The 13819-nt window shown below is 38.0% G+C and overlaps 1 protein-coding gene across 3 annotated transcripts in view; it reads left to right on the top strand.

Moving 5' to 3' along the window:
* The window catches only part of MED12L (mediator complex subunit 12L), a 318558-nt gene that overhangs the window by 259258 nt on the left and 45481 nt on the right, over positions 1-13819 (top strand). For all 3 annotated transcript variants that reach the window (XM_082459512.1, XM_082459513.1, XM_082459514.1), the window contains 9 exons: positions 955-1075; positions 1462-1563; positions 2272-2385; positions 5991-6190; positions 9514-9702; positions 10363-10437; positions 10554-10744; positions 11571-11732; positions 13671-13782. In XM_082459512.1, the coding sequence (XP_082315638.1) occupies positions 955-1075; positions 1462-1563; positions 2272-2385; positions 5991-6190; positions 9514-9702; positions 10363-10437; positions 10554-10744; positions 11571-11732; positions 13671-13782 (1266 nt within the window). The remainder of the gene's footprint in view (positions 1-954; positions 1076-1461; positions 1564-2271; positions 2386-5990; positions 6191-9513; positions 9703-10362; positions 10438-10553; positions 10745-11570; positions 11733-13670; positions 13783-13819) is intronic.

A 13819-nucleotide genomic window follows, 5' to 3' on the forward strand; every position in this document is an offset into this window, starting at 1 on the left:
GTGCTGGTATCTGAAGACCAGGTGGACAGTCCTACTCCATTCTGTGGGCACCTAAGATGTAAAACTCATATCTGTGACCTGCTCTTCCAGACAGAAAAAGACCCAAATTTTTATCTTTAACGGAGTTCCTTAATCTCTCGGTTGTTTTTTGTTTCACTTTACCTCTGCTTGTTCCCTCATTTGTAAAGTTGGAATTAATAATAGTATGAACCTCACAGTGGTGTGCCCTTAAATGAGGTGATCTTTGTAAATCTCTAACCATAGTCACTGGCATATAGGACAACTTAATGTGGAGGCTGCTATTACAGCTGTTTTTCTTATTATTTTCTGTCAGTGTCTTGTGAGGTCTGTAAAGGGTAGAGGTTTCCACTCTGAATGAATTAATTTTCCTCCTCTCTCTCCTCTTTCATTCTCTGTCTCACTCACCTTCACTCTTTCTTCTTTAAATTTAGGAGTCGGGTGAGAATTTTCAAAGTTGTTTTTAAAAGTGATTTAATTATATTACAAAATCGTTATTGGTTATTCCCAAAAGGAACTCTAGAACATTAATAAGGCTTGTTTTTCAATTAGGGGAACCTCCTTGTTTTCTGTTGCTTCCTAATGGTCTTACCCTGCAACGCTAGATTATACTGCATTCTGCTAAAAAGGCTTATTTATGCTGCATCTTTTAGGGATTTCTTGATTTTGCTGTTCTATTGTTTTGTTTTTCAGTTACACATACTCAAGCTAAAGCTTAGTATCTTCTTAAAGCATTGGGGGTGTGGGTAGACCTCATTCTTTGTCTTATAAAGTAGAAGGAGGCCTAGAGGGTAATAATTATAAATTATTTCACTCTACCGGTTCATTTTGGGATTTGACGTCTTATTCGTATTGCCTACATTCTCTTAGATATTAATCTTAGATGTTACTTAAAAGGGTGTTAGGTATTAAAACGTGTCAATGTTTTTCTTGAAGGTGAGTGACCTTTCATTCCATGATTCATTAGCTACTTTCATTGCTATTCTGATAGCACGACAGTGTTTCTCCCTGGAGGACGTCGTGCAACACGTCGCTCTTCCCTCTCTCCTAGCCGCAGGTAAGGCTGCACCCAAGAACGGCGTTGGTTATTTCATTGTTGTCTTGGTGCAGTGGTTTCTAACTATTAAAAGGCAGTGAAAAAGACAGAATTTAAGGGAACATGCGTTGGCCAGTGATATGGCATCAAGGTAGAGATGGTAGAATTTGTAATAGTCATTGCAAACAAAGTCACATGGGTCCCAATGGACGAGGTTGGAAACGACACTTTCAGTACTTGTTTTTAAGAAAGGATTCAGGTTTCTCAGAAAAGCATAGACAGTGTCTTACTTTTTACCGTAAGCGGCATTTATTTAAATTATTCCAGAAAATTTAGCATAATAGAAATGTGGAAGACGTGTTCTTGAATATGTTAGAAAACTTGCTTTTAAAACCCCTCTCTCCTAGCTTGTGGGGATGCAGACGCGGAGCCTGGGGCGAGAATGACATGCCGACTCCTACTTCATCTCTTCCGAGCTCCCCAGGCCTGCCTATTACCTCAAGCAACCGGTGAGCTGACAGCTGAAATGTCTCTGATGACGCTTTCATTTGGAGCCATATGCTTAAATTGACCAAGTAGGCTGTCCATTCTGTAATTTCCTTCCTGATTTTGGTGGGCTTGCTTTGAGGTGATGAAGGCATGGGGTATGGCCATTGAGGGGGCTGTCAGCACCTTTCATGTATGTAATATCAGGATGTATTGAGAAACTCACATCAAGAGTTAATAAACAATAAAAATACCTCTTCTCCTCAGCCAAGCCAAGCTGGTGGGCAGCATGATCCTCCAACATACTGTGTGTGTTGCTTATGAAACACACCAGAGCAGCTTAGGGCAATGGTGATACGTTTATTCTTTTACTAAGGTGAAAGGAATAAGGTAAGAATTCTAGGGGTGTTACTGCATTCTGTTCCTAAAGATCATTTCTGCGTGTGTGTGTGTGTGTGAGACAGTCAGCAGAAGTGGATAAAATTCCTCCTAATTTTTTTGATACATCTCTCTAAAGAGCAACACCATTGTCTTAATATTTAAAAAGAAAAGGTTAAGTAAGGAGTACTGGCAGTGTTTCTTAGTGAATCCATGAAGCATCAATTAAAGCTAGCTAATAGCAATTAAGCGCCCACAGTCTGACAATGAAAGGCCCTGCTGACTGTAAATGGTTACAAAAGATGGTTAATGATGGGGATGAGACTATTAAAGGTTTGTTGTTTTCCTCATAGGCAAACCTTTTCCCGGAATAAGATCGTCCTGTGATAGACACCTCTTAGCCGCTGCTCACAACAGCATTGAAGTGGGAGCGGTGTTTGCTGTCTTAAAAGCAATTATGATGCTTGGTAAGACTGTCCTGGCACTCAGCTTGGTTAATCACCAGAAACTGAGACAAAATAATTTGTATTCAGGTTTAACTCTAATTAATATTATTAGAAACATTTTTTTGTTTGTTTGTTCTCCTGGAAAAATTAGTTGGCGTTTTCCAAGTTCATGTTCAGTCGGACTCTGAGGAGTCTGTCCCTTATCTACAGTTTTGGGGGAATTTAAATATAATCCTTTTTTTGTGGCATTTTAACTGCACGATGTCTCATTCTGATGTAATATAGATCCTTAGACCCACAGGGTTGTTTTGACTTCATTTGTTGGCAGAAGTCACACTTTGTGATGGACACAGTTGATTTGGTAATCTATCTAAAGGTTTAAATTTCATATTATTTTCTAGGACTAGAACACCAGAAAATCTGGGTTTTAATCTTAGTTATTCTGCTTCCATTGTGACCCTAGACAAGTTTATGTCCATCTGCCTTAGTTTTTTCATGAATGAGGTGATAATTGCAATGATATTGATACTGTTGATAAATCAATATTGGATATCACACATTTGTTTTCATTTAATTTGTAATGTCCAAGACATCCTTATATCTTTATTGATATATATTCTCCAGGAGTAGTAGTATTGTCTTTTCTGTTCATTTACAGTGCAATACCTTAAGACATTTTTATCCTATAAATCATTTAGGATTTGAAAGATTAGGAAGTCTTGAATTCACACTGCCTAATTTCAACTTTGGGCACCCGCTTATGTTCTTTTTTTTTTTTTTTTTTTTTTTAAATTTATTTATTCATTTATTTAATTTTTGGCTGCATTGGGTCTTTGCTGCTGCCCGCGGGCTTTCTCTAGTTGCAGTGAGCGGGGGCTACTCTTTGTTGCGGGGCGCAGGCTTCTCATTGTGGTGGCTTCTCTTGTTGCAGAGCACAGGCTCTAGGCGCGCGGGCTTCAGTAGTTGTGGCACACAGGCTTCAGTAGTTGTGGCTCGTGGGCTCTAGAGCGCAGGCTCAGTAGTTGCGGCACACGGGCTTAGTTGCTCCGCGGCATGTGGGATCTTCCCGGACCAGGGCTCGAACCCGTGTCCCCTGCATTGGCAGGCGGATTCTTAACCACTGCGCCACCAGGGAAGCCCCCCGCTTATGTTCTTGACTAGACAAAAGTTGTCTCTGATGTTCCAAGGGAGCTTCCTTTGACTGGAACTAAAATTACTGAGTGGATAGGAATTGTTTTAGATGAATCTTAAACATGTTTTAGAATATACCCTGACCCTTTATACTCCTGCTTGAGAAGTGTTATTCGGTGATGATGAGGAAGCGTAACAGGGTTTTCATAAAACAAACTACTAAAAGTTCGCCTTAACACACACACACACACACACACACACACACACACACACACACACACACACACATTCCTTTTGCAATGCCCATGGGCTTTGTAGTAGAAAGGGAAAGGTAGAACCACACGGAGGGCCACACCCTCTCCTCTGAGCTTGTAATATTGTACAGCCAACATTAAATGCTCATTTCAGTCAGATTTCTCTACTCTGATTACGTTTGAAAGGAAAGCTGGCTGGTCAATTCTATTTAATAAATACATGTACGTACCATGAAGTCAGGGACTCACATTTTTGCTGTGGTATCTCTAATGCCCATGAGAGAAACTAAATAGTAGGTTTTCCATACACTAATGTTGGAAGTGTGAATGCATAAGTGATAGACATTTTAATGGCAGAAACCAAGACGCGTCCCATCTAGACATTATCCCCTTGATTTGTAGGACTGGTCTAATCCCAAGTACAATTTGCCAACCTCTTTAAATATCCAGATAACCATATTTTAATCACAATGCATAATCACCTGTTTATTTTTCTTTGATTGCCTTTCCTTGACCTTTTTAATTGGCCCCAGTTCTTGGTAGATTTTACAGCTTCCTAAGCAAGGGAGGGTTCTTCAGGTCTGAGAAGTCAGGATCAGGCTAGTTGAATGTCAGCAGACCCTTGGACCAGGCAGTCCCTGAACACTGTGTTTGTTCTATTGTCTCTACCATTACAGAAGGTTCTGGCACAGCCTTCCAGACCTTCTCTGTCATCCTAACATCTAAACTGAATGAGGATCTCCTAGACTAGGACTGGCAGAGGTGTTTGTTTCTTTGTTTTGTTTTTGCAGTTTTATCTACCTCACCATGTCATTCTCAATGTTCTCTCAAGTCCTGTCCACTAGGATCTATTCTGAGTTAGGGAGATAGGGTAGTTTTATAGAATTTGGTTTCTAATTTCTGTAGTAGTTTACCTCAAGGTGTGGAAATAGTTGTTTATAACACCTAAGGTTGGAAAAAGCATGCTAAATGTTGGTACATGTAGAATTTGGTCTTTGTTTCAGCTCCTGAAGAGCTCTGTTGAATTAAATAAACGTCTGTGAGTGGAGTGAACTTGGTGCTTTTTGTATGAGTATTTGAATGAGAAATGTATAATACGTGATAAGATATTGATGAGTTGAAATGTATTATTTATTCCTCCCCTCCTCTTATGATTTTATAAGCAAATATTCACTAAGCAATTCTGATTTTCTGAAATTTTTTCAGCAGAGTCAAAACTTTTTCTTGGTTGACCTGTGGGTTTTAAAAGGCTTTTTGCACTGACCCGGCCTTGGTTTCACTTACAGTGAAGCAGTGAGGGCCTCATCTAAACTCATTTGTTGGTTCCAGGAATTTTTCCTGTTCAACGCTTATGATCCTGTGGGTAAACAGGCAAGAGTTTGGAGGCTCTGGTGTCATTCGGCAATCTTTATTACCAAATTATATTAATTTCTCACTTTTAAAATATGACAGTTACTTGTCTTTCATGGCTAGAGAAGATTTCTTATTTCCAGCTATTCAACCATTCTGCTCAGTTCCCCTCCCCGGCCCCAGAACTTTGTAATGAGGAAAACACTTTCCTGAGCTTCGTTTTATTGAGTGTATTAGAGGTTGATCAGGTGAGGTTTTCTAATTTGGATGTTTACAGAGAGGAAAGTGAAAGACATGGGTTATTCAATGAATGCCCTGTTTTCCAGGGCTTCCTTAGTGTGCATTGCCCTTTTCCATTCCCAGGGAAATAAATCTCTCTTGTCAAGAAGTTGCTAGTAAGGTGGGCTAAGGCAAAACTTTTCTCTTGACCTATGGATAGAAAATAAGTCATTGTAAGAGAAGAAATGGAAAAGGGACATCTAGAAGGGTGAGTAACCCATTTTTTCCTTGTCTATAAGTCAAATGAATTTGAATACGTTCATGCTTGAAATATCGGTGAAATCAATGTTCTGTGATTATTAAGTGTGATTCATAATGGCCTTTCCAAGTTTGGTGAAAGCATACTTAATTCTGTAAACGAAATAAAGAATGAGTCTTGAACATGTTTTTTTTTGTTTGTTTGGTTGGTTTTTTTTCCCATGTCTGATGAAACTTCTCAGGGTTCTAGCATTTACTCTCTCAATCCCTTCTCTCTATTGCTGAACAACTGACTGTGCAATGATGATCCCATTCATATATTTTAAATCCCTGAATGCTTGCCTCATTTATTTCCCAAATATTTGGCAATATTTTGAACGTCTATGATTTTGCTTTTGTGATTCTGTTATTTAGGAGATGCCAAAATTGGCAGTAACAATGTCAGCTCTTTAAAGAATGACGACTTCACCATGAGGGGTTTACGACGTGATGGGAATGCTGATGATATCTGGACTGCCTCACAAAATTCAAAATCCTGTGGGAAAAGCATTTCCATAGAAACTGCCAATTTAAGAGAATATGCTAGATATGTACTGAGGACTATCTGTCAACAGGTATTCTTCAGATTTAATTTGCCTTTAGCTTTGAGTATGTAACTGTTCTTTGAAGAGAAATGCCCAATATTGTAGGAAACTTGTACATATGTGGTCCTCTTTTTCCTGCTAACTTTATTTTGAAATAATTTCAAATTTGCTGAAAAGTTGTAATAATTATAAAGAACTCTAGTATGCCCTTTATACGGATTCGGTAATTTTTTACATTTTACCACATTTGCTTCATAATTCTATTGTGTATGTGAATGTGGCCTCGAATACTTTTTAATTTTTTTCTTTTTACTGAACCATTTGCGAGTAGATGGCATACATTATTCTTCTTTACTTTTTAATATTTCAGCATTTATTAACATAACCAAAATACAGTTATCAAAAGTAAGGAAATGTAACATTGGTGTGGTAATTTTTGCTCATCTATAGGCCACATTCCCGTTTTGTCAATTGTCCCAGTATTGGCTTTGTCTGAAGTTTCCTGTAGATTAGCTTCAGATTACGCTTTCCTGGCCAGGATACTGTAGAAGTATGTTATGTTCTTCTCAGGTAATCACATCTGAAGGCACATGAGCTTCATTTGCACCGCGTTGGAGATGTTAATTTTGATCAAGTTGTCTCCATTGTATGGTTTTTTTTAAATAGTCAGCAGCTGAAAGCCTTTTTTTTTTTTTTTTTTTAATTTATTTATTTATTCATGGCTGTGTTGGGTCTTTGTTTCTGTGTGAGGGCTTTCTCTAGTTGCGGCGAGTGGGGGCCACTCTTCATCGCGGTGCGCGGGCCTCTCACTATCGCGGCCTCTCTTGTTGCGGAGCACAGGCTCCAGACGCGCAGGCTCAGTAGTTGTGGCTCACGGGACCAGCTGCTCCGCGGCATGTGGGATCTTCCCGGACCAGGGCTCGAACCCGTGTCCCTGCATTGGCAGGTGGATTCTCAACCACTGTGCCACCAGGGAAGCCTTCCATTGTATGGTTTTTTGATTTTTCTATTGTATAGTTATTGCTTTTTCCCTTGCAGTTAATAAACAATTTTGGGGAGACACTGTGAGACGGTGCAAGTTTTCTGTTCCTCATCAAACTCCCCCACCTCACATACAGCATCCATTTTGATCCTTGTCCACACCAGTCTTTACTACCATGGTTGCAAAATGGCTTTTCCCAACTCTTCCACTCCCTCCACATTTATCAGTTTGCATTCTACTCTAGGAAGAGCCTACCCTTTTCCTCCCTCCCTCCCTTCCTTCCACTCATTCATTTTTTGTTTTCATATAGGTTATAATATACTGTCCTCAGTTATTTTCATGTTCAAATTATCCCACATTTGTCCAGTGTGAATCAATCTTTTCATGCTGGCTCTTGTGTTATTTTGACACGTCTCTCTCTCTCTTTTTTTTTTTTAAATAACAAATATTTTCTTACTTTCTGGCCTATCTTATACTTTCCCTGCCCCAGACCTGGAATTACTCATTCCTTCATGGAACCCTGGTTCCATTTAGTAGAGGATGGTATTTAGAAACCAAGATCCGAGCACTATGTGTGCTTATTGCTATGCGCAATGTGTGTTCATTGCTTCTAGGCCCTTTCAGCAGACAGATCTAGGGGGAAAAAAACATCCATGTACATAAATGTGTGTGTGTATAATCATGAGTTTATACCGATACCTCCAATTCCAATCAAACTGCACAAATTTTTGTTTGCATTCCCTCATTCCATATTAATACCGCCTTCTTCCACAGTAAGAACCCTGGCTACCAATAATATCAACCATTTACTCATTGGTTGAATTCTACAAAACACCTGAAGTAGTTTCAGAATTGCTACACCTATACCACTATGAAAAACGAGCCTACTAAAAGGAGTTGAGGATTTGTTTGTAGCTCTTTTTTCCCTAAGGGTTTACAGTATTATGTTAGAAAGTTATTTGACCTTTCTCTTTCAGTGTGGATATGTTATTCACTTGAAATAGAGTTGATTTCATTTGGTTTTGTTTGTGTCCAGTTTAGATTTCTTTTTCTATCCTAGCTCTGTCTTTAGAGTAACATACTTCCAAAGGTCAATGAGCAGTAGTGTGTATTCAGAGAGATGTACATCTCCCTCCCTCATCTTTTCTACCCTGGGTTCCTCCCTGCCCTAGGTGATCAATTTCATTACTTCTGGTTTTTCTTTCCATTTTTTATTAAATTCTTCTTCCGTCTATAAAAAGGCCTACCATATATACTCTTTTTCACTTTGCTATAGATATAATGTTGACAGGGTCATGTTTTTCTTAAGGTATACTGTAACCATGGTAAAAGTTAGCTATTAGTCATATAGATGTTGAGAGTGTACTGAGCTGTGCATTGGTTTCTAACTGTGGGTACACATTGGAGTCACCTGGAGAGTTTAAAAAAAATTTTGATGCTTAAAAAATTGCTGATATCTGGGCAGCATTACCTGAGATTGATATAATTGCTCTGATATGGGGCCTGGGTTTGGAAGTTTAACAAACTCCCCAAGTGATTTTAACGGACAGCCAGCATTGAGCCACTGATGAAGTGGTTAAGAAACAGGTTTCATCAGAAACATATCTGGGTTCAAATTTGGCTCTAGTACTTCTGATGATTTCGTACCCCATTTAGTACAAGAATTTGCCTTTGAAAAAATGATGAAGAAAAGCTGTTTAAAAGAAGTTTAATTGGGTGGAAACTCCCCAGAGGTCAATTAGCCATATGCATCAATAGCCTTAAATTTTTGCTATCCTCCTTGACCCAGCAATTGCACTTCTATGAAATTATCCTAAGAAAATAATTGTACAGAGAATAGATGTGCACAAATATTTATTTACAATGGTAACATTATTCATAATGATATCCAAAAAGGAAGACAATTTTCTAAATGTTATACTATGTCCTATCTATTCAGTGGAATATATTATAGTGCATTCCATAAAAATGAAGAATACATATTATAATATAGAATCACTACTGTTATATAGCAAGTTAAAAAAATGATTACAAAACATTACTTAGAGCAAGGCCTTATTCTCTGACTGAAAACACATACCGGTATTTTCTTTATTTAGCTTTTTCTTCCCCCACTTTATTTTTTGCATATTTCTTTTTTTACATTCCTTTTTAAAAATTTTCTGTAACCAAGATTCTACTTTGTATTTTTAAGAAGTCAAAATACTAGAAAATTTGCTTGTAAGCCTTTTCCCTCCCACTTTTTCCATCTAATATTTTTTAAATTGGAAGATTCCCGTCCGCTTTCTATTGTGCACCATGAGTTTAGTACATATTACATATACATATTGAAAGTCTCTGCCTGTCAATATAACTGCCGCATTATTTTTAGGAATGGGTAGGAGAACATTGCTTAAAAGAACCTGAAAGATTATGCACAGACAAAGAACTTATTTTGGACCCTGTGCTCTCAAATATGCAAGCACAGAAATTATTGCAGCTGATCTGTTATCCTCACGGCATTAAAGAATGTACAGAGGGGGACAACCTACAAAGACAGCACATTAAACGCATTCTTCAGGTGAGCGATAATAGTGTAAAGACTGTGTTTTTGTCATTTGACATATTCTTTGTGTTTATAGCAAGAGTTACTGCGCCTCTTTTTTTTTTTTTTTGGTCATTGCTAAGTAATTCTTAACTTCAATTAATTCTTTTTTTGGGATTTGAAAAATTGGGATTTTTATTCCCCCAATTTTCTGTTTTGTGTAATTGCCACACTTTATTGCTGGGTAGTACAGATACTGCAAATTGTATATAACCATTATATAAATATTGATATGTTAAGTCAGTACTGTGTTTACATGAGAAATAAGCTTTGTAGAGGGACTGTCTTAAGTATATTATTTAAAAAATATCGAAATCATTTTTTTATGTGGTTGGTTAGATAGATTTTGGGAGAAGAAATGTTTGTCTTATTCATTTACAGTGCCTAGCTGAGTAAGGCACATTATTTTAATGTTCCTATTTATTTCTTTGTGTCTATAATGAGCATATGTAATAGTAGTGTAATATGTAATGTGTAATTACATATGTAATATGTAATGGAAGCCTTTTGATTCATATAAATCCCTTTATTGTGTGTGATCATTCCTCTGTTTCTTGAGAAAGAGAATAGTGCAAGGAATTATTATATTTTAAAACATGTTCAATATTCTTAATGTGTTAACTCCATTTTCCCCAGAATCTTGAGCAGTGGACACTGAGGCAGTCCTGGCTGGAACTTCAGTTAATGATCAAACAGTGCTTGAAGGACCCTGTGAGTATATATTGAAAGCGTGTATGTGTATAAAATTTTATGAAAAGCAAAACCACGTTGGTGTTTGAGGATAAAGTAAAACACATGCGTGCTGGTTTTCTCACGTCTAACTCCAGGGCTCTGGTTCGGTGGCTGAAATGAACAACCTACTGGACAATATTGCCAAGGCAACAATAGAGGTATTCCAGCAGTCGGCTGACCTTAACAATAACTCTTCTAATTCGGGTATGGGCCTCTTCAACCCAAACGGGATTGGAAGTACCGATACGAGTAGCACAAGACAGAATGGAATAAAGACATTTCTAAGGTATTTTTTTCTGTAGTTTTATGAGGCTATCATTAATTTTTCACATGTAACCGTGCATTTTATTCGCATAATGCAGTTATTTTTTTCATAAAGCTGCAGGATTGTGAAGAAAATGATTACTTGTAAGTGTTCGTTATCATTATTTAATATGTTAAAGGGCCACGCTGCTGGGGTGGGTGATATCTTAGTGTTCTAAATAGTAGGTTGAGCAAGCCCCGACTCCTTGGGACCACAGATGACATTCAGGACAGAAGAATTTCTCTAGTGTCCCCTGAGGCTGCTCTATTCCATGGTATTCCTAATATGTCTATTTCTAATAAACACTCTTTCTGCCATCTTTATTAATTGGCAGTTTTGCTCAAATGATAATCACAAAAGGCAGATAGACTTGTATTTCATCATTTAGGTGTAAAGTATAACTAGTGAATTTTGAACCTTTAAAAATTGGTTATTTACATGCTTAAACATAATCAGAACATTTCATATTTTAACCATAACAGAAAAGTGTATCGCTTGTTAGACAAAAGGACTGTTACTGCTCAGAGAGCCAGAATCATAGAAAAACACTTTTCTAGATTTAAAAAAAAGTTCAGTTAATAGTATCCTCTCAGAACCCCACCTTTTATTGCTTTCCATAAGCACGACTGAAAAGTGTGTGCAAATGTCTGGTATTTGGCAAGAGGAAAGATAGTCTAGGAGTAAAAGGGGGAATGTTAGAATAATCTGTGTCTTGTGCATAAAAGTTATGCTCTGGAGTTTCTGTTAGAACCATGAGAGCAGAGAAAAAGGATGCCTCCTTGGGTATAACATCTTCTTCTGATTTTAGTTCCTCTGAACGCAGGGGCGTGTGGCTGGTAGCCCCCCTAATTGCTAGGCTGCCGACTTCTGTGCAGGGAAGAGTGTTGAAAGCTGCTGGGGAGGAGCTGGAGAAGGGACAGCACTTGGGTTCTTCTTCAAAAAAGGAAAGAGACAGACAAAAACAGAAAAGGTACGTCTGGAAGATGTGTTTCTATGTGAGAATTTAAAGAACAGTCGAGAAAATCCAATATTCTACAGATGTACATGCTCATTGTACTCAGAGCCCATTGAAATTTCATCTTTATATGGAATTGAGACTATTCTGTTAGGCAAATCTCTGTTCCGCAAAGATCCCAGATTATAATATTTAGTGCACTAGCTCTCAGTTCTGCCTGTGTACCCTAATCACTGCTACACTATTAAAAATACTGACTTCAGACCTGCTGAATCAAATCTGGATATCCACTTGGTCCCTGTATTCAATAGCTTTTTTGTTGTTGTTGTTTTTCTTGTTATTTAGGTACTTATGCTTAAATTTCATAGAATAATTTATGATTCTGTCATGCTGGACCCTGAAATAGTTACTAATCTTTTTAACATTTAGGACTCTTGTTCTAGACTAGATATTAACTTATAAGCCTCCAAGTTGAATGTTTTTTAAACTTTATGCCCTAGAAAAGGTTTCAAGTAACTTTATTGGAAAACTGACCATGTTCCTGAGAAGGAACATAAGCACACTCTAATGTGAAACCATGATGAATTTAGTGCCCCGGGAGTAAAAGGAAATTCCTAACATTGAAAAACAAAAATTCTGAACATACAGGTTTCTTGCCCCCCTAATCAGTAATATTTTTTAGTAGCTGCCATTTACTGAGCCCTTATGAAATGCCAACCTCTGTATAAAACTCATTATACACATACGTGAACATCTTAACAGCAATCATATGTGATAGGTGCTCTCATTATATCCTTTTTAAAAGATGAAGAAACAGAGGCACTGAAAGGTTAAGTAAATTTCTCAAAGACACACAGCTAAGGAGGTGTAAAGCTGGGGTTGAAACCCAGGTGGTCTGGCCTCTGAGTCTGTGCTCTCCTTTCTTAACTGAAGTATTGATACCTTTTGGTGTTGACCTAGCTTTGCGTGTATGCTGTTTGGTTGTTTTGTCATCTTTGCCAGTATTTAGTAATCAACCAGATGACTCAATTTTAATTCTCAAAGTCGATTTGCTAATGAGTGATGGCATGTACATTGCCACACTTCCCACAGGGAGCAGAGATGGTGTGTCAGAGTTTGAAGATGGCTCTTCCCAAGTGAGCCTCTCTCAGCTCTGCTGGTGTTAAGATGAAGCAGATTGAAATATTTTGACCTCGATCTCATTTTAAGAAATTTTCCTTTCCGGTGTGGCAAAGTTAAGTTTATCAGTATGCTTTGTCAGTTGTTCCTGGTCATGGAAGAAATAATACTAAGATGACAATTTAAAATGGAATTTTTTATCAGGTGTCTTAAAACCACTTTACAAGTCAAGCCTGTGGGATGTGGCAGTGCCCTAGCCTGTGCACTAGCTCACTAGCAAGCGTTCTGGTTTCGGAGTCCTCAGACCTCAGTGCTCACCTTACTTAGCTCTACCCATACCCAGCTATTTGGTCTTGAGAAATGTGCTGAAAAACAAAGCAAGCAGAACAGTTGTATAGGCCTATCTCCTGGACCCTAAAATACGAATATTGTGTAAGAGAAGTTTAAAATTTTTTTCATTTTATTCTGTGTATGAAGTGATATTCCTCCTGATGTGTATCTTTAAATTCAGTTTACTGATAGAAACTACACATCCTCTTCTGCCTGCCCCCCCCCCCCGACACACGCGTATGCAGTATGAATTTATGCTAGTTGGCGAGTTCCTTCGAGGGCAAGGGAACATATTAAATTATTTAGAAGTATTACAGTGACTTTTAACCATATTAGTTAGAGATATGATTTAACTTTTCAAGCAGTCCTGGCTGTTTACTACTCCCCTCCCTTTTCTAACAGTAAAATAAATAAGAGCCAATAACCCGAGGACAAGACATCAGTGTTGCACATGAAGTAATCCTTTCTTCCTAACTAGATCTGCTATTATTACTTCCTTTGCAGTATGTCTCTTTTGAGTCAACAACCATTCCTCTCACTGGTCCTTACCTGCCTTAAGGGACAAGATGAACAACGAGAAGGGCTCCTAACGTCTCTGCAGAATCAAGTTAACCAGGTAAAGTACAGTAGAATATTGAGCCAGGCAGGTGTTT

Source organism: Balaenoptera physalus (assembly GCF_965194825.1).
Source record: "Balaenoptera physalus genome assembly, chromosome: 4".
NCBI classification, from domain to species: Eukaryota; Metazoa; Chordata; class Mammalia; order Artiodactyla; family Balaenopteridae; genus Balaenoptera; species Balaenoptera physalus.